The sequence below is a fragment of the Mustela erminea genome, chromosome 8 (assembly GCF_009829155.1).
Source record: "Mustela erminea isolate mMusErm1 chromosome 8, mMusErm1.Pri, whole genome shotgun sequence".
In the NCBI taxonomy this organism is placed as follows: Eukaryota; Metazoa; Chordata; class Mammalia; order Carnivora; family Mustelidae; genus Mustela; species Mustela erminea.
Genome location: NC_045621.1, coordinates 3,025,332 through 3,052,027, shown reverse-complemented (window position 1 = coordinate 3,052,027; position 26,696 = coordinate 3,025,332). Strand labels below are relative to the sequence as shown.

The 26,696-nt window shown below is 44.1% G+C and overlaps 1 protein-coding gene across 6 annotated transcripts in view; it reads left to right on the top strand.

The window, feature by feature from the left end:
- The first annotated feature begins 2,236 nt into the window (after nucleotides 1–2,236).
- The window catches only part of HIBCH (3-hydroxyisobutyryl-CoA hydrolase), a 95,872-nt gene continuing 71,412 nt past the window's right edge, over nucleotides 2,237–26,696 (top strand). For 2 of the 6 annotated variants that reach the window (XM_032354175.1, XM_032354173.1), the window contains exons 1-2: nucleotides 3,385–3,628; nucleotides 9,341–9,383. Coding sequence is in view for 2 of the 6 variants with exons in the window: in XM_032354176.1 (XP_032210067.1) it covers nucleotides 2,330–2,437 (108 nt within the window). In the remaining 4 variants the exon portion in view is untranslated. Of the gene's footprint in view, nucleotides 2,438–3,384; nucleotides 3,629–9,340; nucleotides 9,384–26,696 lie in introns of those variants that run through there. The other 4 variants (XM_032354171.1, XM_032354172.1, XM_032354176.1 and 1 more) reach the window with 4 other exon arrangements.

Sequence of the window (26,696 nt, the reverse complement as noted above, 5' to 3'; positions counted from 1 at the left end):
CTTATTCCGGACACTCATATTAATGAACTTGTGATCATTTGTCCTTGGTTCCTTTCACTTAGCACAGCGTTTTCAGGGTTCATCTATGTTGTAGCACATCATGACCTGAGCTGAAGGCAAATGTTAACCGATGGAGCCACCCAGGTGCCCCAGATGTATTACTTTTTAAAAATCCAGCAGTTGATACACATTTGAATTATTTCCACTCTTTGGTTATTATGAGTAGCTGTAAACACTTGTGTGGCACACTTTCGTTTCCTTTGGGTATATTCATAGGAGTGAGATTACTAGGCCAAAGGTCACTCTATATTTAACCAATTGAGGGATTGCCAGATTTTTTCCAAAATGGCCATAAAATTTTATATTCCCACTGATCATGTATGAAGACTCTCATTTTTCTACATCTCCCCCAACACTTGTTATTTTCTGTCTTTTTGATTATAACCATCTTAGTGGGTATGAAGTCATTATCTCATTATGGTTTTGATTTATACTTCCTTGTTGGCTAATCATATTGAGAATCTTTTCATATGATTATTGATCACTGGTAGATCTTCTTTGGAGAACTGCCTATTCAGATTCATTGCTCACTTTGGAATGATTTTTTAAATTATTATTAAGTTGTAACAGTTCTTTATATATTCTAGCTACAAAATCTGTATTAAATGTATCATTTGGAATTTTTTTTCCTATTCTGTGGGCTGTCTGCAACTAGAATTCTTAGTCCAAAATGATATGAACACTTTTGAAAAACATCTTGGATTACGTAATTTGCCTAAGGTCACAAAACTATTAGCATGCTAGGGACAGGATGTGACTGACTACATAATCTGTAGGCCCACCTATGGCGAAAAGAAAATGTGAGACATCTTGTTAAAAAACTGTTAAAAGTAGGACATTAAACTAAGACAGGGCCTTTCTAAGCATGGGGCTTTGTGAGGTGCAGGTCACATGAACATGAAGCTTCAGGAACAGGAAAGGTTTGAATCTTGGGTTAACAGGAAAGCTCATGCTTTCCAATAAACCGTACTGGGTTGAATGATCTGTTCATTTTGGGGGCACATTGAATGAGACATGATGGCCATGTCAGATGCTGATATCAGATATTGATGTTCCAGAGCAGGTTAAAAAAGGAATTACAGGTCAGGAGTTCCTTCCGTGAAGCCCGTGTGTCTTCTGCTCAGTGGGCATTTGGTAATTATATTTGACCTAAGTGAGAAAAATAATTTTTCATAAAGTCTTGATAGTATCTTCTTAAATGTTAACTAGCTAAGACGAATTCCTTTAACTTTCCTCCCTCTGAAATTCTTCACTGAATTCCTTTTTTCTGACTAACGTGTCAATACTTACGTGGTGATGAAATGTTTGGGGCTGGACATCTGGGTGTATCTGGATACAGAGAAACGTTCTTCTGAATCGACTTAACAGTGAATCCTAATGGATAAGGTAAACTTTGATTTCATTTAAGAGTAAGCTACTTTCTGAATATAATTATGCTTTCGCTGATAACAGTAACTTTCAGTTTTGTTGGTCAAGATGTGTCTATCACCTCTTAATAAGACAAATTTTTGTCTGCCGTTGAGGAAGACTGGGGATCTATAGCTTCGCCAAAAAACTTGACATGTGCCAGTCCTAATGTTAAAGCTTCTGCTTGGTAAGGCTGGGATTTCATAAACTACACCAGGATCCTATTATCAAGTGTGTATTTCATCTGATTCTCAAAGAAGAGAATACTAAATGTTTATTTTTCGTTAAAAAAAATCTTAAAATTCGAGCAAAGTCTTTCATGCCAATGCCTGCTGGTCGGGTCTAGCCCAACAGAGCCTCTAGGGAACAAAAAATATATATTTTTCCTTTTTTAAAGATTTATTTGATAGAGGGGTGAGGGGCAGAGGGAGGGTCTCCAGAGCACCCCCCCACTGAGAGGTGAGCCCAACATGGGGCTGGAACCCTGATCCCGAGATCCGGATCGCAGCCAAAGCCGAGCAGAGTCCCATGTGTAACACACCGAGCCGCCCGGGGCAGCAGCCGAGAGCGACCTCTTCCCTCCCAGTCCTCCAGGCTCGGGTCCAGGCCGCTCCTTCCGCCCGGCCCCACCCTGTCCCCGCCTTCGCCAAAGCCCCGCCCCCTAACCAAGCCCCACCTCCATCCTCTTCCCCCGCCCTCCCCCCATTTCCGCCCGCAGCTGTTCTCGCCCCGCCCCTCTGCGTCGCGCCGCCAGTGAGGGGGCGGGGCGGAAAGCCCGTCGCGGGCCCCTCTGGCCGCCTGGAGGACCCGTCCTCTGTGTCCCGCGGCGCAGGGCGGAGCCGGGCGGCGGTGGGCGGGTCTGATGGGAGACCACGCGAGATCGCGAGATCCCGCGGGGCAACGCCCCCTGCCACCTTCCGCGCGCGGGTTCCTGAGCCATGGGGTCGCCGACGTGGAGGCTCGTGTCCGGGTGAGCGAGCGAGCGAGCGGCCTAGCGCGGGCTCCCGGCTGTCGCCGAGGGACAGAGGGTCGCGCGCCGCGGGGGCGGCCCGGCCTCGACGTCCCCGGCGGCCGTCGGGGGCACGACTCGGACCCGGGCGCACGCCCCGCCGCGCCCCGCCCCGCGCTCCCTCGGCCTCGCCCGCCCCGCCTCTTCCTTCGCGGCGCGGTGCGGGGCGGTGCGGGGCGGTGCTTCGGCGTGCGGGGCTGCGGGGCTGCGGGGCTGCGGCGTGCGGGGCTGCGGCGTGCGGGGCGTGCGCGGCCGGTTCTGGCCGGCTTCTCCGGCGGGGGCCCCGGGGTGGTGTGCGCGGAGGTCGGGCGTCTGCGCTGCGGGGACACTGCTGAGCCGCCTCGGACTCCTGCGGACCCTGTGTCCCTGCGCGCTCTGGCCCTGCCGCGTGTGGCTCCGCTCGTTCGTACGTGTCGCGGCGCCCCGGCAGCTCCCGGCGTCCTGGGGAGCCGTCCCAGGTCAAGACAGCTCTCGGGTTCTCTGGGCGCGTCTGTCCCGGGCGCGAGTCCCCGCCGCCTGCACGGGTCGTCCGCCGCTCCGCTGCCGGTTTGCACCGGTGTGACCCGCACCCGTCGGGGCTTGCGGCGCACCCAGTGTGACCCGCACCCGTCGGGGCTTGCGGCGCACCCAGTGTGACCCGCACCCGTCGGGGCTTGCGGCGCACCCAGTGTGACCCGCACCCGTCGGGGCTTGCGGCGCACCCGAGTGTGACCCGCACCCGTCGGGGCTTGCGGCGTCTCGGAGTTGTTCTAGGTGTTTGAAGTTCTCCGACTTCTGCCGCGCTCGCAGCCTCCGCCTGGGACCCTTCCTGCTGGTTCCGATTTCCCAGCTGTTCCTCTTGCAGAAACTTGACTCGTGGACTTCTAGCTTCTGCCTGTGCCTGCCGGTGGTCTTGCTGAAGTCCTTTTGCTAAGAAGTTCTTAGAGGTGTCCGCCTACTTACGGAATTAATAAGAATTCCCTAGTCCTGCTTCAAAGATTTGACCCGACTTTGCTTCATGGATTCTGTACCGCTTAGGGTTATATTCTAGCTTCTGGGAGTTCTAGACACTTCCCTGACCCTGCAGCCAACCTGGGCTACTTGCTACTGTTTCTCATAAAGACTTTTGAAGTCCCAAAAGAAAGCAGACGAGAAACCAGTATTTAAACAAAGGTAATACTTAGTTGCAGACTCGCGATAAGTGTCCTGAAGGGAAGATACAAGGATGAGAGAGATTTGGAAGTGAAAGCGGGGGAGGCTCTTCCAAGAGCTTGATCTTTCCAGTGGCCCACGGTACTCCCGGCTTTCGGCATCGGCCCTGTGCTCTGCGCAACGGCATTGTTTCGGCGCTTGCTCCTGGAGCTGTCTCCTCTTCTACATTGTTGTTTCCCCGGGCTCAGTATTAGATTCTCTCACATTTTGTTCTGGGTTAGGAGTCACGGACCCGAAGGCAGAGGCTGGGAAGGAAGCATTGAGTAATGCTGGCTACACATCAGCAGGGTCGGGCCTAGTAGGGAACCTGTGAGTTAGAGAAAGTGTCTGTCGCAGGAGGCTGGCTTCTCATCCCGGGCAGGCCATGTTGCCATTGTAGAATGGAGACCCAAGCTTTCTGTAACTGTTTTTTTATGGGAAACAATTTTTTGGTGAATCTCTTGATTTTAAATGTCTAGTTTTAAAACACTGCTGACCAGACAAAACACATTAGTAGACCCGGGCAGCATTCAGGCCACTGGTTTTCAGCTACAGCTGTCTCATTCCTCAAGGGCGGGTGAGACGTTCTTACACCTCAGCGGTTATCTTTGTGCCTGACTTTGTGACCTAGCTTCGGTCCTGACTTCTCTGTCAAACTCCGGTCTCTCCACTTGCTGTTGAATGTTTCCGTTTATGTCAACACAGTCTCAAGAAACTGAAAATGGACTTCATATTTCATTCTACAGACCAGCTCGTTTCCTGGCCAGCCTTTTCAGTACCTGTAGTCACTTAGCTATCCAAGCTTGACCTCTTATAATTGTTTTTAGCGAGTTTTTTTTTCCTTTCCGTTGAGTTTGAACTTCATAATGTCTCCTAAGAAATCATTCCTGTGTTTCTACAGCTGCTGTTCATCAGTTCATGCCTGAATTTCTTGGTCTTGGGCTTGATTTTCTGTTCTATTCACCTTCTACCTTGCCTACTTCAGCTATAATCTTCATTAAGCACTATTTTTTAAAAAAAGATTTTTATTTATTTGACAGAGATCACAAGTAGGCAGAGAGGTAGGCAGAGAGAGAAGGAAGCGGGCTCCATGCTGAACAGAGAGCAGGGCTCAATCCCAGGACCCTGAGATCATGACCTGAGCCGAAGGCAGAGGCTTAAGCCACTGACCCACCCAGGCACCCCAAGCACTATTTTCATTATTTCATCTTAAACAGTTCCATGAAGAGTTTAATTTTGTAAACTCATGTGTGATTTATTGAGTAATTTGTGGAAATCTCCTAAATCCTAGTGTTCTCATCCTTCTAAGACAGTTGTTTCTAACTTCAGCATGTATCAGAATCACCTGGAGGGTTTGTTAAGCATAGATTTTTGGGCTCACCCTGCAGTCTTGAATTCAGTAGGTCTGGGTTGGGGCTGACAATTTGCATTTCTGACTTGTGCCCCTGGGATGCTGATGGTGCTGGTCCAGGTGCCACACTTTGAGAACAGCTGCTCCCAGCAGGCAAGTTTGAGCACCACCTGGAGGAAGAAGTCTGATGAAGTGATTTAGTAAATTAGTAGTAGCTGGAAGGTGCGTGTCCTCCTCATGTCCACCAGATGGCAGTGTGGAGCCACCAGGAGGGAAAGACAAGACCTTCAATTCAGAATTATTTGGGACTGAATAGTCAAATACCTTTTTGAGATGTTAATACCAGATTTTAGGTAACGGTTGAATAGAAATTGGAACAAGTAAAATTAATGTGATTATATGGAGTCTGGTAAGGGACATGTTTATACTTAGGTTTTTCTGTTTTGTAGCAATTGGTCCAGAGCTTTTGGGATCTTTAAAATTCTGTTCACGGTGCTGTGCACTTGCACTTTGTAGGTGTACATTAACTTTCTTTGAATGAGCTGCAATTCTGTCTCATGAGTGAAACTAGAACTTGAAGCTAGGTTTGGGTTCTCTGTGCCACAGGTGGTGCTTAAACTGCTGATAAGACATTGAACTGGCATTTGGGTACTGGTCTCATTAAGGAGTTCAGAGTTATTCTGGATCTAAAGAAATTAGTGCTTACATTTTTCTTTCTTAATTCAGTTTTATCTTTTTGGAAGTTTTTAAGTTCAAAAAAATTTTAAAAATGGTACTTCAGGGGACGCCTGGGTGGCTCAGTTGGTTGAGCAGCTGCCTTCGGCTCAGGTCATGATCCCAGCGTCCTGGGATCGAGTCCCGCATCGGGCTCCTTGTCTGCGGGGAGCCTGCTTCTCCCTCTGCCTCTGCCTATCATTCTGTCCGCCTGTGCTCGCTCTCCCTCTCTCTCTGACAAATAAATAAATAAAATATTTTAAAAAAAAATGGTACTTCAGGGGGAGCTTGGGTAGCTCAGTGAGTTAAACCTCTGCCTTCAGCTCAGGTCATGATCTCAGGGTCCTGGGATCGAGCCCCACATTGGGTTCTCTGCTCAGCAGGGAGCCTGTTTCCCCTCCCCATTCCACTCCCCACCTGCCTCTCTGCCTACTTGTGATCTCTGTCAAATAAATAAAAAAAAAAATCTTTAAAAAAAAAGATGGTGCTTGAGGGCAAATATTGTTCACATTTTAAAAGCCTATATGAAATCCCTATTTAGAGAATACCCCTAAATAAGCTAGTATTTGTCACTTCAGTTTAATTTTTTCATAAAAAACTGATTTTTAAAAAAATTTTTTAAAAATTATTTTATTTATTTGACAGAGATCACAAGTAGAGGCAGGCAGAGAGAGGGGGGAAGCAGGCTCCTGGCTGAGCAGGGAGCCTGATGTGGGGCTCAATCCCAGGACCCTGGGATCATGACCCGAGCCAAAGGCAGAGGCCCAACGGACTGAGCCACCCCTAAAATACTGATTTTGATGGCAACTTTTTTGAATCATTTGGGGAAGTTTCCAACAAATGCTTATTTATGCCTGTGCCCCACCCCCAGAGTTTGATTTAATTGGTCTTGGGTATGAACTGGGCTTTGGAATGTTTTACCAGAGTTTCCAGTTGATTCTAATGTGCAGACAAGTTGTGGAATTACTGGGCTAGAATAAGTATTTTACTTGTGGTAAGACAAGTTCAAAATATGCTAGTCTAGAAATGTGAAGTGACAGATTTAAACAAGTTAGTGTTTTTCCTTTTTGGGGGGATAGTAGTATTCAATTTAAAGGTAACATAAGAAGGTAAAAAAAATTCTGGAGAGATGTATTACAAATATTTTCATAAATTCAGTCACCTAAAATGTGGTTACAATGGTGACAATGGGCATATTACGTTTTTTGTTTTGTTTTTATTTAAAGATTTTATTTATTTATTTGACCAAGAGAGAGATCACAAGCAGGCAGAGAGGCAGGCAGAGAGAGAGGAGGAAGCAGGCTCCCCACTGAGCAGAGAGCCCAATGCAGGGATCGATCCCAGGACCCTGAGATCATGACCTGAGCCGAAGGCAGAGGCTTTAACTCATTGAGCCACCCAGGCACCCTATATTGTTTTTTTTTTAGTGCCTCAGCTAAACAGTTGCCCCTCAAATCTCAAAGTATCCTTGAAAAATTAATGCCTTGGTGATTTATAATTTCCCTCAGGTAGTATATGTATCAAACCCCATGCACAGTCCTTAATCAAGCTGCTGCTACAGATTTCCACTTTTGACCTTATTTCAAAAATCTTAAATTTCACTTCTTGATCCCACCTGGGATGGAGCCCAAAGCATCATGCTTCCTGCTCAGTGGCGAGCTTGTTTCTCCCTCTCCTGCTGCCCCTGCTTGTGCTCTCATGCACTCTTTCTGTCGAATAAATAAAATCTTAAAAAAGCTTAAAGCATAAAAACACAAGTTGATGAATTTTCACAAACCAAACCTATCCATTTTGCTGGCACCTGGATCAAGAAAAGAAGATAGTACAATGGGGCCCCTGGGTGGCTCAGTGGGTTAAAACCTGAGCCTGCTTCCTCCTCTCTCTCTGCCTGCCTCTCTGTCTACTTGTGATCTCTGTCTGTCAAATAAATAAAAATCTTCGAAAAAAGAAAAAAGATAGTACGAGCATCTCAGAGGCCTTCCTCATGTTCCTTCTAGTCACTGCTTTTACTTATTTAATTGTAGTGTTCACGAAGTACTGAAAAGTGCTCTTCTGAAGTCTGTAGCTCAGTTAGCTTTTGCACATATGTATACAGTCCTGTAAGCATCATCTGGGTAGAGGTAATTTTTACCTCTCCAGATTTCCTTCTGCCCCTTCCCAGCTCCCCCCACCTTCTACCATTTTGACTTCTGTTCTTACTAATCACTTTTGCCAGGCTGTGTCCTAAGCTTTGTATGCCTAGGCAAACACTTTTGAAACAAACTTAGAGGTGTTACGTTTATTTTATAGTTTGCTTTCTTTTTGTAATTTCTATCATGACTATTTTCCGTAAGTATTATTTAAATATGTTTAAATAAACATTTTTGTTGGGTTTGTAATGGTTTTGTGTAGACGGCCGTTTATAAAATGTCACTAGAGGTGACTGGACCAAGTTGCTGCCTGCGGCCTTTGCCTCCCCACCGCCAACCCCAAGGTCAGTAAAAAGGAACTCACCTTTAACCTCAGTGGAGCCCATCACCGCAGAAAAAGAACAGCAAGGAGCAGTTGAATATATTAATGACGTACAGAATGCAGTAGACTTGAACAAGCCAATGAGATTTTGAATGCAGAACAGACGTATAAGTCTGCTGACTGCCTTTTTTTTTTTTTTCAAGAAGACGTTGGAATTGATTTCCTAGATCCTACATTTTTGGGTTAACATTTGTCACTTATCCACCAGTGTCTGCAGTGCACTATTTGACAGGAGTTGAAGTGACAGAATTCTAAGATATTAAATCAGGTTACAGAATAGATCTTTATTTTGGTAGAAAACCTTACTTTGAAAGTAAAGTTCTTTCCCAAGAATTTCATCCAAATCAGAGTGGTGATCCGTCTTCAAAGTCCACTGGAATCAAATGGAATTCTAGAAAGGATTTGACAGAATGGTAAAGTTAGATGCAGAGTAAAGTCAGCAGGAAGAGAGCATGAGTTTACTCTGGTTTACTGATTTTTTTTTTTTTTTTAGATTTTATTTTTATTTATTTGAGAGAGAGCATGAGAGGGGAAAGGTCAGAGGGAGAAGCAGGCTCCTCGGTGAGCAGGGAGTCCGTTGTGGGACTCGGTCCGGGGACTCCAGGGTCATGCCCCTAGGTGAAGGCAGTCCTGTAACCAACTGAGCCACCCAGGCGCCCCTTGCGGATCTGATGGAGGAGCAGGTGAGTTCAGGGAAGGTCGTCAGAGATGGTGTTGGGCCGAATCTGTTACGGTGCTGCGTGGTTCTTGACAAAGGATGAAGTGGGTGAAGGTGATGATGAGTTGGAGGAGGGGGAGGAGGAAGACGTAGAAATGACTGATGGAACTCTAGTGGATCTGACCTTCTACAGTTTTCTCCAGGCCCTGGGAGCAACCGCAGTCTTCCCACCTCCCCCACCTCGTGTTCAGCTGCCTTTTTTTTTAAAGTCCTTTCTCCTTTATATCATGGTTTCCAGTTTGTCTTGGGGGGACATACCTTGAGCAGAATGAAGGGGGAAAGAATCTCTACCCATTTTTGTTTCAAATTCATTTTTTTCCTAATACTTTTTAGAAGAGGCTAAAACAAAAGGAAATGTGGTGTTTATGCACTGAGATGTTGTATTCTACATTTGTTTCAGGTTTAATTCATTGAACAGGACTAATGTCATACTGCAGCATTTGGTAAGTTTGCATTTTGTTTTGTTGGCATTGTTAGATTATGCTGTGTAATGTAAAATGTCATCGTTAGGGAAGTAGAGGAATATTGGCAGATTTTGTTGTCCTTCATGCGCCATGGTTCCCAGTTTTATAGTGTCAAGGCTTGACACATAACTAGGAGATGGCATAAGGTTATGCGTAAGAGCATGGACCTTCAAGTCAGAATGCTTGGGTTTACGTAATGGGTCTACTGCTTAATCTTTGGTAGGTTACCTCATCTCTCTCAACTTCTTTTTAGACATTATAAGGTGGATATAATAATATCTATCTTAGAGTGCTTATGAATAATAAATACTTCATTTAAAAATCTAGTGCTTGGCATGTAATCATTTCATACCTGCTAGCTACAGTTGTACTTAAAATAGTCTTCTGGAGCTTAGATGCCTTGGGTACCCTTTCAGAGATACTTTAAGTTTACCATTTTAGGAGGAAGAAATAATTTTTATTCACTTTTGTTTCTCTGTGCTATGGACTGAGTCTTTGTACCATCCCAGAATTCATATGTTGAAATCTAATACCCAATGCGATGGTATTCGGCGGTGGGGCCTTTAGGAGATGATTAGGTCAGGAGGGTGCTGTTCTCATGAATGGGGTCAGTGACTCTATAAGAGACACCCCGGAGAGCTTCCTCACCTGTTTCGCCTGATGAGGGAGGACGCAGTGAGAAGACAGCCTTCTGTGAACCAGAAAGAGGGACTTCATGAGGCACTGAATTAGCAGGTCCCTTGCTTTTGGACTTCCCAGCCTTTAGAATTGTGAGACGTGTTGTGCTGAGCCCCCCAGTCTGTGATATTTTTCTTAAAGCAATGCAGACGGACTAAGATACTCTCGTATAGTCTGACAAGCGCCTTGCACATGAAAATAAGCACTTACTGTAGGCCACGTCCTCTTCCAAGCACTTGGTGAGTACTGCTCAGTTGGTTCTCTTTGTGGTCCTGTAGAGTCGGCACTACAGATCTTTTATCTGCAATTCTGAAACCTCAGAATCAAAGGTTTGTGGTTAGTTTGTGATAAGTGCATTTTGTGACAAAAATCTGACTTGAACGTCCTTGAAGCTCTTTTTTCTTATTCTAACAAGTGCAGATGTTCATAGTTGATGCAGAAGTGTTAAAGCGTTTTATCGCAGTGTGCTGACCAGGTTCCACTTGGGATTTTTTTATTTTCTTTAATACATATTGTGTTACCTTTCCAAAATCTAGAAAATTTTCTGGATTTCAAAACACATCTGGACCCAAGGGTTTTTGGGTAAGGGATTATGGCCTTACCCCTATTTAATGGGTTAGAAGTGGAGGGGCGAGAGGCTGGGTAATACACCTCCGTGTCATTCAGCTGGTAAATGGAGTGGGATTTGAGTCAAGTCTGGCTCCGTAGACTTCCCTGCTGCCCTCCCTTGCAGCTGACGTAGAGTGGGGGTTGGGTACCGATCGCAGAATGCGTCTCAGGCCTGAGTGGAGACGAGCAACTAAAGACTGGAGGCCCCCTTCCTACCCTTGATATTTTAGGAACTGAGGAGTTTCCTGGAAAGAGGACATAAAACATGCTGCTGATTCACATGTACACGTCAGCCCCCAGGTAGAGGAGAACGGTAAGACGGAATCCAGTTCACCTGGACTGTGGTTACCTAAGGCACAAACTGCACCCAAGGAAGGGAGGTAAACCGAACTTTCTTCAGGGCCTGAGGGCTGAATTGTCTTGGTCCCAGTGCTGGCTTTTAGATGCCCTTCAGAAGTAGGCCGTTTCCCACGCAGTCCTTCTGTGGCCCTAATGTTTGAGTCTGTAGGCTCCAAGAGTCTGTTTTCTGTTGCACAGTATGCTTGTTCTAGGTGGCAAGAATGGTGACATAGGAGAATGGAGGTTACATTCAGGGCTTTCTGAGTGTCTGTTATACGGAGCGCCAAGCAGTGATGGGCGTGGAGAGTTTACCCAGGATCGGATGTGCACAGACTCTGTGGATGTTTTTGAAGTTGATAAGGAGTCATAGACCATTTCTGAATGACAGGGACAAGATTGAAATTGTGTTTTAGCAAAATTGCTCTGATGGCAGTGTGAAGGATGGACTGTCAGGCAGAGGTTCTGGAGATCTGCCAGGAAGGAAGATTGTAGTGATCCTGCGTGGCTACAATATGGGAATCGAACAGTGTGAATAGATAAGAGAGTCATTTTGGAAATGGATTCTCTGGTACTTGGTAACTGCCTCAGGTTGTTGGCAGAGAGGGGAGGAGGACAAGTAGGAATCAGGGATAGCACCGACATCGTGAGCTTCGTTGACTGAGAAAATGGTGATGCCTTAACCTGTTGTAGGGAACAGAGGAGGAGAGAGATTTGTTGGGGAGAAATATGTTGGTAAATTTGGTTTTTACCAAATTGATCATGGGGCACACGTTGTTGCTCCTGTTATCCTAGTAGGCAATTGGAAATAGGGGCGTGGGCTTCTGGAGAAGTAAAGATACAGATGAAGGTTTGAGCCAGGCGCTTAGAGAAAATAATTGAAGATGTAAAGGAGAAGGTATCACAAAAGGCCAGAGAATAGAGTATTGCCACGTGGAAGAATTGACCAACCCAGTTTGAAGTCAGGAAGGATTGAGTGAAGCTTGAGTAGTCCGCATTTATGAAATGCTGTTTGGTGCTAAGAATCTTGCTTATATTGTGCTTGGTGTCTTATTTGGGTTACAGTAATTTAAATTCAGTGGCATTCAACATTAGCTGGAAATTGACGAAAATCTTAGGAGTGGGAAGGCTATGTGATGGGGATAAAGAGGAAGGTCAGATGCCAAAAAAAGTCATGTTCTGCTTCAGGTAGGATATTTTCTTGGGTGTCTCTTTGGTTGCAACCTGGTTTGATGGCAGCGGATGTTACATATAATGAAAGATCTAAGATTGGGATTTGGGTATCGACAGTGCAGCTTGCTCTAGGCGTATGTCACAGCAGGACTGCATCACTAGAATGATGAATTGCTCATTCAGCTTATTAAACATTTTTGGGATGCCTCCTATGTACCAGGTACTGGTTTTTCCTCAGAGGAAAGTTTTCATTTCTCACAATGTTTATGAAGGCTCTGAAGTGTTTTCCAAAATGTAGCCTGCAAGGAGCACCTGGGTGGCTCAATGGGTTAAGCCTCTGCCTTCGGCTCAGGTCATGACTTCGGGGTCCTGGGATCGAGCCCCACACCGGGCTTCCTGCTTGGCGGGGAGCCTGCTTCCCCCTCTCTCTCTGCCTGCTTCTCTGCCTGCTTGTGATTCTCTCTCTGTCAAATAAATAAAATCTCTAACCCCCCCACACACAAAATTTAAAAAAAAATGTAGTCTGCAAAATACAAGTTCCAAGAGGTAAATATTCCATGAAAAAAAAAGTTTAATCATGTAAGAAAACTGCTCATTGTATTTTAAATGTTTACATTTAATATTTGCGTATTAAATACAAAAAATGTAGCAGTGAAACTTACTTTACATTGGTTTAAGTTTCCCCCACACTGATTTGACCGTGGGCCATTTTATCCTCCTCATCCTTTTGTACACTTGGGGGAATGTTGCTACTATGGATTTTGCCAGAGTAGGTATTCCAAAGTTGGGTGTGTTTTGGGGATTTTATTTTGGCAGACTTCATGCATTCAGTTCAGCACAGCTGTGTGTTGATGGTGTTCATATATTTTAGCGAGTTTCCTTCATTTCTCTCTTGAATAGATGTAAATAATGGGTCACTCCGTCTTCACAGGAGTGGAGAAAGTTCTGGGTGAGGGGATGAAGTGGGTGAGATGATATCATTTGAAGAAGGTAATTGGGACAGTCAGATTAGGAGCTGTAATGGTTAGAGCATCTGTTCTAGAATGAGAGAAACCTGGTCCTGCCCCAGACCTGTGTGATTCCAGGTAAGTGATCTAACTTCTCTGGGCCTTAGTCTCCTTATCTGTGGAAAGGGGTTCCTGGTATATAATTCATTAGGGGGGATTTTGAGGATTATGTGAAGTGTTTAGTCAAGGGGTTAGCATTGTGTTCATAGAAAACTTTTAAAAAGCAAATTAAGGGGCGCCTGGGTGGCTCAGTGGGTTCAGCGTCTGCCTTCAGCTCAGGTCATGATCTCAGGGTCCTGGGATCGAGTCCCACATCGGGCTCTCTGCTCAGCAGGGAGCCTGCTTCCTCCTCTCTCTCTGCTCTCTCTCTGCCTACTTGTGATCTCTCTCTGTCAAATAAATAGATAAAATCTTTAAAAAATAAAAAATAAAAAGCAAATTAAAAATCAACAGATTTTGCTGATTGCCTAAGAAAATATTTGTAAATAAAAGTAAATATGGGGGGGCCCCTGGGTGGCTCAGTGGGTTAAAGCCTCTGCCTTCGGCTCGGGTCATGATCCTAGGGTCCTGGGATCAAGCCCCACATCGGGCTCTCTGCTCCGCAGTGAGTCTGCTTCCTCCTCTCTCTCTGCCTGCCTCTCTGCCTACTTGTGATCTCTGTCAAATAAATAAATAAAATCTTTAAAAAAAAAAATAAAAGTAAATATGGGGGTGCCTGGGTGGCTCAGAGCGTTAAGCATCTGCCTTCGGCTTAGGTCATGATCTCAGGGTCCTGGGATCGAGCCCCGCATTGGGCTCTCTGCTCAGCAGGGAGCCTGCTTCCCTCTCTCTCTCTGCCTGCCTCTCTGCCTACTTGTGATCTCTCTCTATCTGTCAAATAAATAAATAAAATCTTAAAAAAAAAAAAAAGTAAATGTGAACCTGTTGTCTTTCCTGGATGAACAATACAGATTTAAGAAAGTTCTAACTCCCACCTTAAATTACTTTGCCTTCTTTAAAATAGCTCTGGCTAGAAGCGTTTCTTCTTTCCCTTCTGTGTTCTCCTGTAGACTTCTGTCGCTCCCTTCTCCCCGCCCCCCAACTTGGAGTTGTACGAGAATTTCAATTCTGACTCTAGTCTGTAATATTTCCTAATATGATAAATTTTTCTTCGGAGAAACCTTTTCTAGGTTTTAGTTAAAAAATTGCGATACTTTTGGAAAAGGGATTTATTTTTTCCTACAGAATTAACATAAATTATGCTAATACTGGAAAGTTCATCTTTTTTTCTTCTACCCTTTTGCTTGAGTAATTTTGTTTAGTGCGCTAATATTTATTTTTAGGTTTTGAGAAGGCCATCAATCTTTCCAGATAGGAAAAAAAATCCTTTTATTCATCTATTCATTTCCGTCATTCTAGTAGCATTAATAGGGTATTCTGGAATATTCTTTCCCCAAAGTCTGACTCTCTGTAAAAGTCCTACAAAAACACTTGGCTATAGTTCTTGGAGATCCATGCTGAAAAATACTCGTGCGTCCCTATCATAGCAGAAGTTGAAGATCACTCGGTGTTTATCAGTAGGGTCCTGACTCAGTTGGTGTGTGAGGATGCACAGCTGTTCAGAATAGGTAGCGCGCTTGTGCATTCAGCAAAGTCCTGAGAAATTCTGTAGGTTAGATGGCCTGTTTTCAACAGATTGCAAGAAAAAGAGAGGAATGAAGGGAAAGCTTGTAGATTAAAAGACTCGAAAAACAGGAGCGCCTGGGTGGCTCCGGCGGTTAAGTGTCTGACTCTTGACTTTGGTCTCAGGGTTGTTGAGCTCAAGCCCCGCGTTTGGCTCCGTGCCGGGAGTGACGCTGCTTGAGATCCTTTCCCTCCCTCACCCCTCCTCCCGTCTCTCTCACTCAAGAAAAAAAAGGCTTAAAAATATGTCTATTTTTTAAAAAAACGATGTGTTTTTGCATGTACACTTAGTGTTACTGTAAAAACTAGGACAGTTATATTTTCAGAGAAAGGGAGAGGCCTGGGATTGGGGTGGGTAGGGTAGAGGGCCAAGGGCTTTTGGGGCCGGCTGGACAGCACTCGGTTTGGGATTTAATTTTTTACACCGCTTACAAACTAAGAGTTAGCCTTCTACTGTCCTATGGATGTTGGCAGAAGATGTGAAGCTCTTGAGTTAGAGCCCAAGGATTCTCCGTGGCATGTGCAGCAGCATCGAATGTCATGTTTGTGTTGGGTTTCTCTTGCTCCCCAAGTTCTACTGGGGTGACACGGAAGGCTCAGATGAATGCGTACATATGCAGTGGATCGCGTTATAGGTCAGCACTGCTGAATATGGGCAATCTGCTGGTTTGTAGCAGAACCTGCTCTCCTGTCCCAGAGGGAGACATCACCTTTTTTTTTTTTTTTTAATTTAAACTTACTTGCAGCAAATACAGCCCTGAAAATGACCGAGGCAAAGAGCACGGTCAGGCCCTTGGGTTCATGACGTACATGGCACTAGAGTACAAGGAGACGGTTCATGACGTACATGGCACTGGAGTACAAGGAGACCCCAGGGCCCATGGCAGGCAGCGTATTCTGACAGCCAAGTCAGAAATGAGTCATTGCAGACGTACGTGGTAGAAGGCGGCCAGACTGGAGTAGGGATTAGTGGGCTCGTCCAGCATGAATGTTGTCCTTACATCCAGGGAAGATTCGGAGGTCGGTGTACCGGGAGGAGGCCATGTGAAGAGTGGAATTAGGCTGCTGCAAGGCGAGGGTCTGTCAGAAGCCGGGACCGCAGCCTGGAACAGATGTGGCCCGGCCGTCTGGAGAGGAGTGTGGTCTCGGGCTCGTCGCCTCCAGGCCGTGAGACAGTAGCTCTCTGTTGAAGCCATTCAGTTTGTGGTTCTTCGTTACAACAGCCCTAGCAAATGAATACAGCCCCCATGCCATGTTTGTCAGAATTAAGAACGTTGGTATATTACTGTTAACCTGAAACTTTATTTGGATTTCACCATTTTTTCCCATAACATTCTGTTTCAGGATCCAAGCCAGAATACCATATTGCATTTCTTTGTCATGTCTCCTTAGTTTTCTGTAGTCTGTGACAGTTTCTGAGTCTTAATTTTTATGACCTTCAATGTTTGTGGGGGGAGTGTTAGCCTGTAGAATATCCTCTAATCTGGGCTGTGTGTGTTCTTGTTTGTTGTTTATCATCAGACTGCAGTTGAAGGCTTTTTTTTTTTTTTTTTGAAGAGAAGATCAGAAAGGAAAAGCCCTTCTCATCACATTGTGATCTGGGTTTTGATGGATGCGTCTGGGGTTAGTGACAGTCACGTAACACAGCGGGTGATGCTGACCTTTATTACTCGGTTGAAGTTGTGTTTGTTGGGTTTCTCCTCTCTAAAGTTATTTTCCCCTTTTCACCTTCTGTTCTTTGGAAGCAAGTTCAGCCCACACTCAGAGGGTGAGGGGAGTAAGCTCTGCCTACTGGGAGGGGGATTTTTACATATATTATCTGGAAATCTTCTGTAGGGAAGATCGTTCTCCATTGATTTATTCAGTTATTTGTATCAGAGTGGACTCAGTGATTTTTATTTTATTCTTTGGGTTATACTCCAGTTTCACATTGTGTTGTGTTGTTACTGAGATTCTTCTCGCTTTGGCCATTAGGAATTCCTTCATTTCGGTTCTTGTGTCCTTTTGATATGATCCTGCCCTTCTAATAGCTATGTATTTTTAACACCTCCTTACTTTTTGGTACTAGAAGGTGTGCTCTGGGCTCTCATGTTTTCCTTATCAGGAGTCAGACATTTCTTCAGGGAGCCCTGGTTGTCTTTATTGGAATCAAGATCTGCACCTTGGGAGTGCTCTTTGATACTGGGGGATGATGGCTTTTTCCGGGGGACAGGGCAAGGGTGACGTGTGTGTGTAGAGTAGAGTATATGAACACGGCATACTAACTCGAGCGTCTGTACCTATCTGTGGTCGTCTGCCTGTTCCGTGTGTCTGTCTCAGCTTCGCTCGAGTTCGTACTGTTGACATCCCCAGGGCCACAGGGCAGGGCTCATATAGCTTCCCTTCTTGCTTTTCGTAACTTTTCTCTGTTGCTCGTTTCACCTAGTGTACCTGCAAAGCAGTTTCAGAATTGTGAACCACCCCCAGGAAAAACGAATTTACCAACCAGAGCACAGTATTGATGTACAGTTAGTTCCTTTTGTATTCAGATGACTGTTTTCCAGAGTTCTGTACTGCTGCTCCCCTGCAGCTACCACCACGATTACTCAGTGAGGTTATGTCATACGTGTGTAATTCAGTTAGATTTGTCCTAGTCTGCATTCCGTGTTGGAATCCCATGGCATCTTAGCCATCTTCAATGTATGCAGACCAGACCAAAGAAAAAGGTTTACTTTTTGTGACATCTGTGTCTATGGGTTTTGACAGATGCCTAAATCCTGCATCTACCACCTCAAGACGATATAAGTGGTTCTTTGACCCTAAAACTGCCCCTGGCTTCACCTGCCCCCAACCAGTGATCTGTGTTGTCCCTCTAAAGTTTTGTCCTTTGTAGAATGTCTTAGGAATAGAATCATACAATATATGGGCTTTGGGGTTTGGGATCCTTTCACTTGACAAAATGCATTTTGTCAAAATTTGTCAAAATGTTATGTGAATTGATAAAATTGATCATTTTTATTACTGAATGGTATACCATTTTGGGATAAATTGTCCATTTCTGTGTTGAAGAGCATTTTAATTACTTCCAGTTTTTATCAATTATGTTACCAAACTTTTTTTGTACAGGTTTTTGTGTGAACATAACTTTTTAATTACTTGGGTAAATGCATGTGGTGGAACAGCTGGGTTGTATGGTAAATCTATGTGTAACTTTATAAAAATTTGCCAGATTGTCTCCCAAAGTGGTCACATTTTCATCAACAAAGATCGAGCATGTCTTTTGTTCTGTATCTTTGGCAGCATGTTGTTGTCTGTTTTTGGATTCTAATGTGTGTAGTGTTATCTCATTGTGGTTTTAATTTGCATTTTGCTAATGATCTCCTGATGATTTTTGAGCATTTCCTATGTTTGTCATCCTTCTATGTTTGGTGAAGATCTTCAGATTTTTTTTTTTTTGCCCATTTAATATTGGGTTGTTTTTCTTATTGAGGTGTTTTTTTATCCCCCCCCCCTTTTTGTTTTTTAGAGAAAGAGTGAATGGTTGGTGGGGAGGGACTGAGGGAGAATGAGAGAATCTTAAGCAGGCTCCATGCCCAGCATGGGTCCCAACGCAGGGCTCAGTCTCCTGACCCTGAGATCATGACCTGAGCCTAAATCAAGAGTTGAATGCCTAACTGACTGAGTCACTCAAGTGCCCCTTTCTTACTGAGTTTAAAGAGTTGTTTATATATTTTGGATGCAAGTTCTTTACCAGATATGTGAAAGGCAAGTGTTTTCTTCCAATTTCTGGCTTGTCTTTCATTTTCTTAGTAGTATCTTTTGCAGAATGGAAGTTTTTAATGTTGATGAAATTCAGTTTATCAGTGTTTTTCTTTTATGGATCATGCTTTTGGTGTTGTATTCTGTTAAGCCTTAATGTTTGAAAGACATTCTGAACCAGAGTTTCAGGGATGTGGCTTTTACAAGTGTTTCTGGTTTCTGTCCCTCCCTCAGGGATAGGGTGCTTTTTTTCTTTGCCCCCCACCCCCACCCCGCAGTTGTGGTTGGTAAACACTGTCCTTGGCAATGGTTTTATGGTGCTTCTCCCTGGAGATTAAGGCTTTTATTTCACAGGCCTCCATTTCTATCCCCCCACTGCATAGAGGCTCCACTAGAACCCTGGGCTACAGGCTTTGAAGTCCTTCCTCGCTCCCCTGCAAATTTAGCCTTTTTGCTTTTTACGGAAGATAAGGGGAAAGGATTTAGCTGCACCTGCTGCTTCTCTACCCCAGCCAACACCACACAGAGGAGCTTTCTTCAGTTTTTCCGGGGAGAGCCTGGTTGGGGTCCAGGAGGAAAAGCCAGCCCAGATCGAAATTCCTGCATGACTGTAACCCGCAGGAGCTTCATACTATCACATTTGCCCACACTTGGTCTCTAGCAAGTCATCAAAAATTCTAATTAATCTTCCTGAAAGCTTTTGCCTGCAGCTAGCAAATATTCTGGTCCTGTGTCTCCCTGAAGGCACCTGCCACTCTCCAGATTTTACTGCAACCATTTGCCCTGTCACCTCAGTTCTCTGACTGAGCTTACCGGAAACCATTACTTTGCAGTCTGCTCCGCCTTTTTTCTTGTTACAAGGTCACGATGAGCATCTTTCAATATCTCTGAGCTATCGTTTCAGCTCTTAGCATCTCTGAAACCAAAGAATAAAGCTTTAAAGGATTGTCTCTGGTATTGGGTGATAATTAATATAAACTGTTCAGTGAAAACGATCATGAAACTTTTTTTTGACAGGGGCCTGGTAAATTGCACTTGGTTCAAACAGAAATTTAATTAGTATGGAGAGAAAGTTTATTAATACTTGTATTTAACATGTTTATATGATATGAAAACTTTTTTCTGTATTTTAAGATTGAAAATGATGTGGATATCTAAAACTGCAGCTTTTATAGTGTTTTGTCTGTCTTTTTCTGTGAGTAAGGGTTGATCTAAGAAATAGAACCACTGTGGGTATTGAAGGGGAGAAGGTGCCTTGTCCTTTGAACACAGCGAGATATCAAATCATTCCAAACACCCAGGGAGTTGGTCTGAAGACTGAGAGAATGAACTGCACAACTAGAGGGAGACCCGAGACCACGTAGCAGAAGAGAGGAGGTGTGGAGACCTGATTTGGGGACAAAAGAATCATGGATGCTTTGTAGGGGAGGGAACCCTGATCAGGGAGAGAGGAGAGAAAGAGACTGAGTGTGAGTGCAAGGGCACACACAGGGTGCAGGGCGTTGCACAAGAAGAACACGTCTCCCAAACAAGAGAGACTGATAATGGCAAGTTTTTACAAGCATCAGAGCTCAAAGTCTGAAGTTGGAGGAGTCCATGCCATTACTGGGGTGGAGCCTGGCAGGTATAGAGGTGCTCTGTGGAGGAGGAGGGCAGAGGCCCGGTTGTGGACAGCGTGGTTTGAAGATCCCCTGGGTTGCGCTGGGAGACAGTCTCCCTTCTTGCAGCGTATTTTGGAGACATGGCACTGCCTCCAGGGACAGATGAGCCAGTGGACACCATTGAGTTGCTCTGTTCATTAGCATAAGAAACAGCTTCTGAGGGCCTCTAACCTGGATGCTGGCTTTTTGCTGTGTTTAACCATAAGCTCCGAGCCCCCGTGCGTTCAGTGTATCTGCCCTTCTGGGACAAAACAGCACCAGCCACAGCCCCGTGAGACACTCCCCAGAGGATCAGCAGATGTTAGCACCGTGCTGTGTCCCTAAAGCGTGGAGTTTTGAAACCCAGCCAGCATGCTTGAGGTAGAACAGAGGAGTACTGGGCCAGCGGGTGGGCACACAGCCGGGACGAAGACAGCGTGAAGGCAGGGATCTGAGGGACGCCTGGGACAGACGAGCGGAGATTGTTTGCTCTTTTGTGAGTGTTTGCTCAGCAGTGGCGGGCACAGACTCCCTCTGGGGACAGGAGAGCTGGCCGATGTCATTTTTATCCCCACCCGTCAGCACAGACAGGCTTCGGTGAGCAGCACAGTGCCCACAGTGGAGGCTTCGGGCACATACACCAGGCCTTGCTCCCTGTGCAGTGCTTCTTTCACTAGGGCCAGTGTGCCTGAGAGAGCAGCAGTGACCCCCCCCCGCCCCCAGCCTCTCACCCACCAGTGTTGACCATAAAGTGCAGAGCTTCAGCTCTAGGGGAAATAGGATCTAGCTGCTTTTAAGGAGCAGACCAGAACACATCAAGTTAACACTTGCCACACGGTGGACAAGGCCCAAATATCCCCCACTGCAAGCGAGAAGGAGCTCTGCAGGGGCTGACCGGAAGGAAGGAGCAGGAAAACAAGTGCAGAATGCGCACAGCGGACACCGGAAACCCTTTCTGAAGTGTCAGGCCCAGGGCAGAGTGTGACTTCTTCCTAATGTAGCCGTTACTCTCGGGAGCAGGAAACAGCAGGCTTTCCTGACACACACATACCCAGACAAAGTGCCGGGAGGCAGGAATTCATCCCAAAAGAAAGAACAAGAGAGGTCAGGGCCAGGGAGCTAATGAAAACAGATACAAGTAATATACCTGAACCAGAATTTAAAACAACAATCATAAGGACACTAGCTGGGTTTGAGAAAAGCGTAGAAGACTCCAGGGAGTCCCTTACTGAACAGATAGAAGACCTGAAAACTAGTCAGGCCAATATAAAAAATGCTATTACCAAGATGCAAAACTGACTGGATGTAATCACCACAAGGATGGAAGAAGCAGAGGAATGATTAAGTGATATAGAAGATAAATTATGGAAAATAATGAAGCTGAGGGGCACCTGGGTGGCTCATTTTGTTAAGTGACTACCTTCGCCTCAGGTCATGATCTAGGATCCTGGGATAGGGCCCTGTGTCAGGCTCCCTGCTCCGTGGAGAGTCTGCTTCTCCCTCTCCCTCTGCTCCTCCTCCTGCTCATGTGCACACGTGTGTGCATGTGTTCTCTCTCTCAAATATTAAAAAAAAAAAAAGGCTGAAAAGAAGAGGGAAAGAAAAATATTGGATCACGAATGTAGACTTAGGGGACTCAGTGACTCCATAAAGCTTAATTACATTTGTATCATAGGAGTCTCAGAAGAAGAAGAAGAGAGAGGAAAAGAGGCAGAAGGATTATTTGGGCAAATTATAGCTGAAAACGATTCTAATCTGGGAAAGGAAGCATCCAAATCCAGGAGGTACAGAGAACTCCTATCAAAATCAACCAAAACACGAGCACCAAGATACATCATAGTAAATTTTGCAAAATACAGAGATAAGGAAAGAATCCGGAAAGCAGCAAGGGAAAGAAATCCTTAACCGACAGGGGAAGATAAATAAAGTAAGCAGCACATCTCTCCACAGAAATTTGTCAGGTCAGAGGGCAGTGGCATGGGATATTCAATGTGCTAAATGAAAAATACGGAGCCAAGGGTACTTAATCCAGCAAGGCTGTTATTCAAAATAGGAGAGATAATGAGTTCCCCCCACCAAAACAAAAACAAAAACAAAACACCCAAAACTAAAGGTATTTTTGACCACTGAACCAGCCCTGCAGGAAATATTAAAGGGGACTCTTTGAGTGGGAAAGGAAGATCAAAAGCAACGCAGAGAAAAGCTCCAGAAACACCAACTTCACAGGTAATACGATGGCACTAAATTCACTATCAGTGATCACTCTGAATATAACTGAACTAAATGCTCCAATCAGACATAGGGTATCAGAATGGATTAAAAATAAGACCCATCTATATGCTGCCTATAAGAGACTCATTTTAGACCTAAAGTCACCTGCAGATTGCAAGTGACAGGATAGGGGCTAGAAAACCATCTATCCTGCTAATGGGCATCAAAAGAAAGCCAGAATAGCCATGCTTATATCAGACAAACTAGATTTTAAACCAAAGACTCTAACAAGAGATGAAGAAGGGCACTGTATCATAATAAAGGGTTCTATCCAACAAGAAGATCTAATAGTTGTTAATATTTATGTGCCCAACCTGGGAGCAGCCAAATATATAAATCAATGAATTGATTTTCCAATGAAATATAAGGAAGCTTGTTGATAATAATGCAATAACACCCTACTTACAACAATGGATAGATTATCTAAGAAAATCAACAACAAAACATGGGCCTTGAATGATACACTGGACCAGTTGGATCTTACAGATACATTCAGAACATTTCATCCTGAAACAGCAGAATACATATTCTTTTTGAATGCACATGGAACATTCTCTAGAGTAGATCACATACTGGTCACAAATCAGGCCTCACTCTTTTTGAGATCATACCATGCATATTTTCCAATCACAACACTATGAAACTTGAAGTCAGCCACAAGAAGAAATTTGGAAGGACCACAAGTACATGAAGTTTAAAGAGCATCCTACTAAATAATGAATGGTTAACCAGGAAATTAAAGAAGAAATAAGAAAATACATGGAAACAAATGAGAATGAAAACATGGTGGTCCAAAAATCTTAGGGATGCAGCAGAAGCGATCATGAGAGAAAAGTATATAGCAACACAGGCCTACCTCAAGAAGCAAGAAAAGTCTCAAAGGGGAGCAGAATATACCACCCTAAAAATCTTTCACTTTGGCATGTGAATTATTTTGAGTTGAAGGCAATCAAGATCCAGCAGACTCAGGAAATGTTTTTTCCTTCCCTCTCAACTGCCTGAAAGAAATGAGAAAGAAGGATTGTACCAGGAAGAGATCAGGGATACATATAGTATAACTTTTTTATATTTGAGACTTATCTGCATGGAAGGGCAAATATTTGTTTACAAACATTTGCTCTTTTTGCTTCCTAGTGAATTGCTTTCCTCCCCTTTGAAGCATCAGACCCTGTTTCTTTCCTTTAGCTCAGGAGGGTTTATGAGCCTCAGTTGCCTGGCTGCCTTTGGATCTCACATCTTTGTGGGGCTCCCTTAAGAAATGAACATTTTCTGCTGTTAATCTGTCTTTATTTCTGGGGGGATCTTAGTTAAGAACCTGGAAAGATAGAGGGAAACTTATTTTTCCTCCCCTACAGTTTTATGGAATAAAAGACTATGGGAATAAGATCTTCCACAATACTGGCAGAGGCTATGAAAGAGTCTAGAGGAGGAATTAAGGGTCCGAAAAGTTGCTCACCATCTTCCTACACACCTACAAACACTATTGGGTCAGTAGGAACTTCAAAGAAAACCTGGGAAGTCAGACACTTAACAGCTGCTAGGGTCAGACTGCGAAGGAGAGGGGAAGTCTGGGGAAGGCTGTGTCTGCTCATGGACTTCGCATCCCTTTTGGTCTGGTTTCTTTTCTGATCTTTGTGCATAGATTTCTTTTACCACCTTTTTTTTTTTTTTTTTTTTTTAGTACCAATAAGGTAAGGAAACAAGTCATGTGGCATAGTATTTTTTTAACAGATTAAAAAATAGACTTATTGTTATTTCTGAAGGTCAGAACTTAGAGGATGAATCAACACAACAACAGATTTGTAAGAACGTAAGTAAAAACACTATTTTACAATAACATGTACCAAAACAAATTTAAGTCCTGGAAACTATGAAAAATAGCTCTCTTTAAATGAGTGAACATTTGCTCTTCCTTATATACAGTTGAATTTCCAATGGGAGAAGGATGCTCATGGCTCTCTGGGCCTTCCTTCATGAAAACCCTTCCTTAAAACCTTCCGGAGTGCTCCCTGAAGCCAGTGTATGGTTTAGCAGGAAATCGGGGCTGCTGTCAGTGCACACATGTATGCATGTTATCCTGTCTTCTCAACTTCCCACACATGGGGATCGTTACTGGGGGTCAGGGGACCCCATAGTCAAACAAGGAAGTTTTCTGAAATAAAGCGTATTAATGAAGTTCCCTTCTGAAGATGGCTTAGAACCTTTGAAGTCTAATTTATTACTCTTATGTTTTTAAAAATATTTAAAATATTGGTTTGAATAGGTAGTAAATATATATGGTAAAAAATTAAACAAGTTCAAAGGGTCCAAACAACAAAAAGTCTTCCCACCCCACACGCATTGTCTAATTTTCATTCCTGGAGGCAACCATTTTAGCAGTATCTTGTGTATCTATCTAGAGATACATTCTACATGTAGATATGTACGTGCCCATGAACAGAGTGGGTGGGTAGCATTGCACACACACTGTCTTCATTTTTTGTAGTCCAAGTAATTTTAGGACTAGGTTCTATTCTAAATCAGTTGGCTCCATTCATTCAAAAGTTAAAAGTTAATTATTATGTGTATACTTTGTATATACTGTGTATATACTTTTGGTATGCATATTTTGCTTATCTACAGAATCTAAATAATTTCAGAAATCTTTGTTGGATGTACCTAGTAATCCATCTGGCAAGTACCATTGTGTGAAAGATTTGCATTGATGTACAGGCATACCTCATATTACTGTGTTTGCAAATACTGTTTTTTTGTTTTGGGTTTTTTGTTTGTTTGTTTGTTTTACACAAATTGAAAGTTTGTGACAACCCGTAGAGGAAATCTCCTGGTGCTGTTTTTCCAACAGCATTGCTCGCGGTGTGTCTCGATGTCACATTTTGGTAATTCTCACACAATATTTCCAATTTTTTCACTATTGTTTGGTGAACAGTGATCAATGATCTTTGATGTTACTGTTGTAATTGTTTTGAAGGCACCATGAACTGTGCCCAAATAAGATGATGACCTTAATTGATCAATGTGGTGTCTGTTCTGACTGTTGCATCGATCTCCTGTTCTCTCATCTCCCTCTCTGTACGCCTCCCTGTTCCCTGAAATACAACAGCATTGAAATTAGGTCAATTAATAATCCCACCGTGGTCTTCCAAGTGACAGGAAGAGTCATATGCCTCACACGTTAAATCAAAAGCTAGAAATGATGAAGCTTAGTGAGGAAGGCATGGCAAAAGCCTGAGTAGGTCAAAAGCTAGGTCTCTTGCACCAGTTAGTCAAGTTGTGAATACAAAGGAGAAGTTCTTGAAGGAAGTTAGAAGTGCTGCTCCAGTGAACACATTAGTAAGAAAGTGAAATCTTCTTTTGCTGATAGGAGAAAGTTTTAATTGGGATAGATCAGACCAGCTACAACATTTTCTTAATCTAAGCCTAATCCAGAATAAGGCCCTAACTTTCTTCCATTCTGTGAAGGCTGAGAGAAGTGAGGAACCTGGAGAAGAAAAGTTTGAAGTTAGCAGAGGTTAGTAACATGAGGTTTAAGGAAAGGAGCTATCTCCGTAGTATTAAAATGCAAGGTGTAGCAGCAAATGCTGATTGGGAAGATGCAGCTAGTTATCCAGAAGGTCTAGCTAAGATAATGAAGGTGACTGCACTAAACAAGATCTTCAGTATAGATGAAACAGGCTTCTGTTGGAGGACGAGGCTGTCTAGGACTTGCGCAGCTAGAGAGGATACGTCAGTGGCTGACTTCAGAGCTTCAGAGGGCAGGCGGACCTTCTTGACGGGGTTAACGCAGCTCTTGACTTTAAGTTAAAGCCGGTGCTCATTGACGGTTTGGAACTCCTAGGGCCCTTAAGGATTATGCTAAATCTGCTGTGCTTTATAAATGGAACAGCAAAGCCCGAGTGACAGCATATCTGTTTACAGCGTGGTTTACTGACAATTTTAAGTTTATTGATGTAACCTCCTGCTCAGAAAAGAAGATGCCTTTCAAAATACTGCTCATTGTCAATGCACCTGGTCAGCCATGAGCTCTCACGGAGTTGCCTACACAGCACCTGTTCTGCAGCCCTGGGTCAAGGAGCAATTCTGGTTTTCAAGCCTCAGTATTTAAGAAATATATTTCATAAGGCTTTTGCTGCTATAGAGAGTGATTTCTTTGATGGATCTAGGCAAAGTAAGTTGAA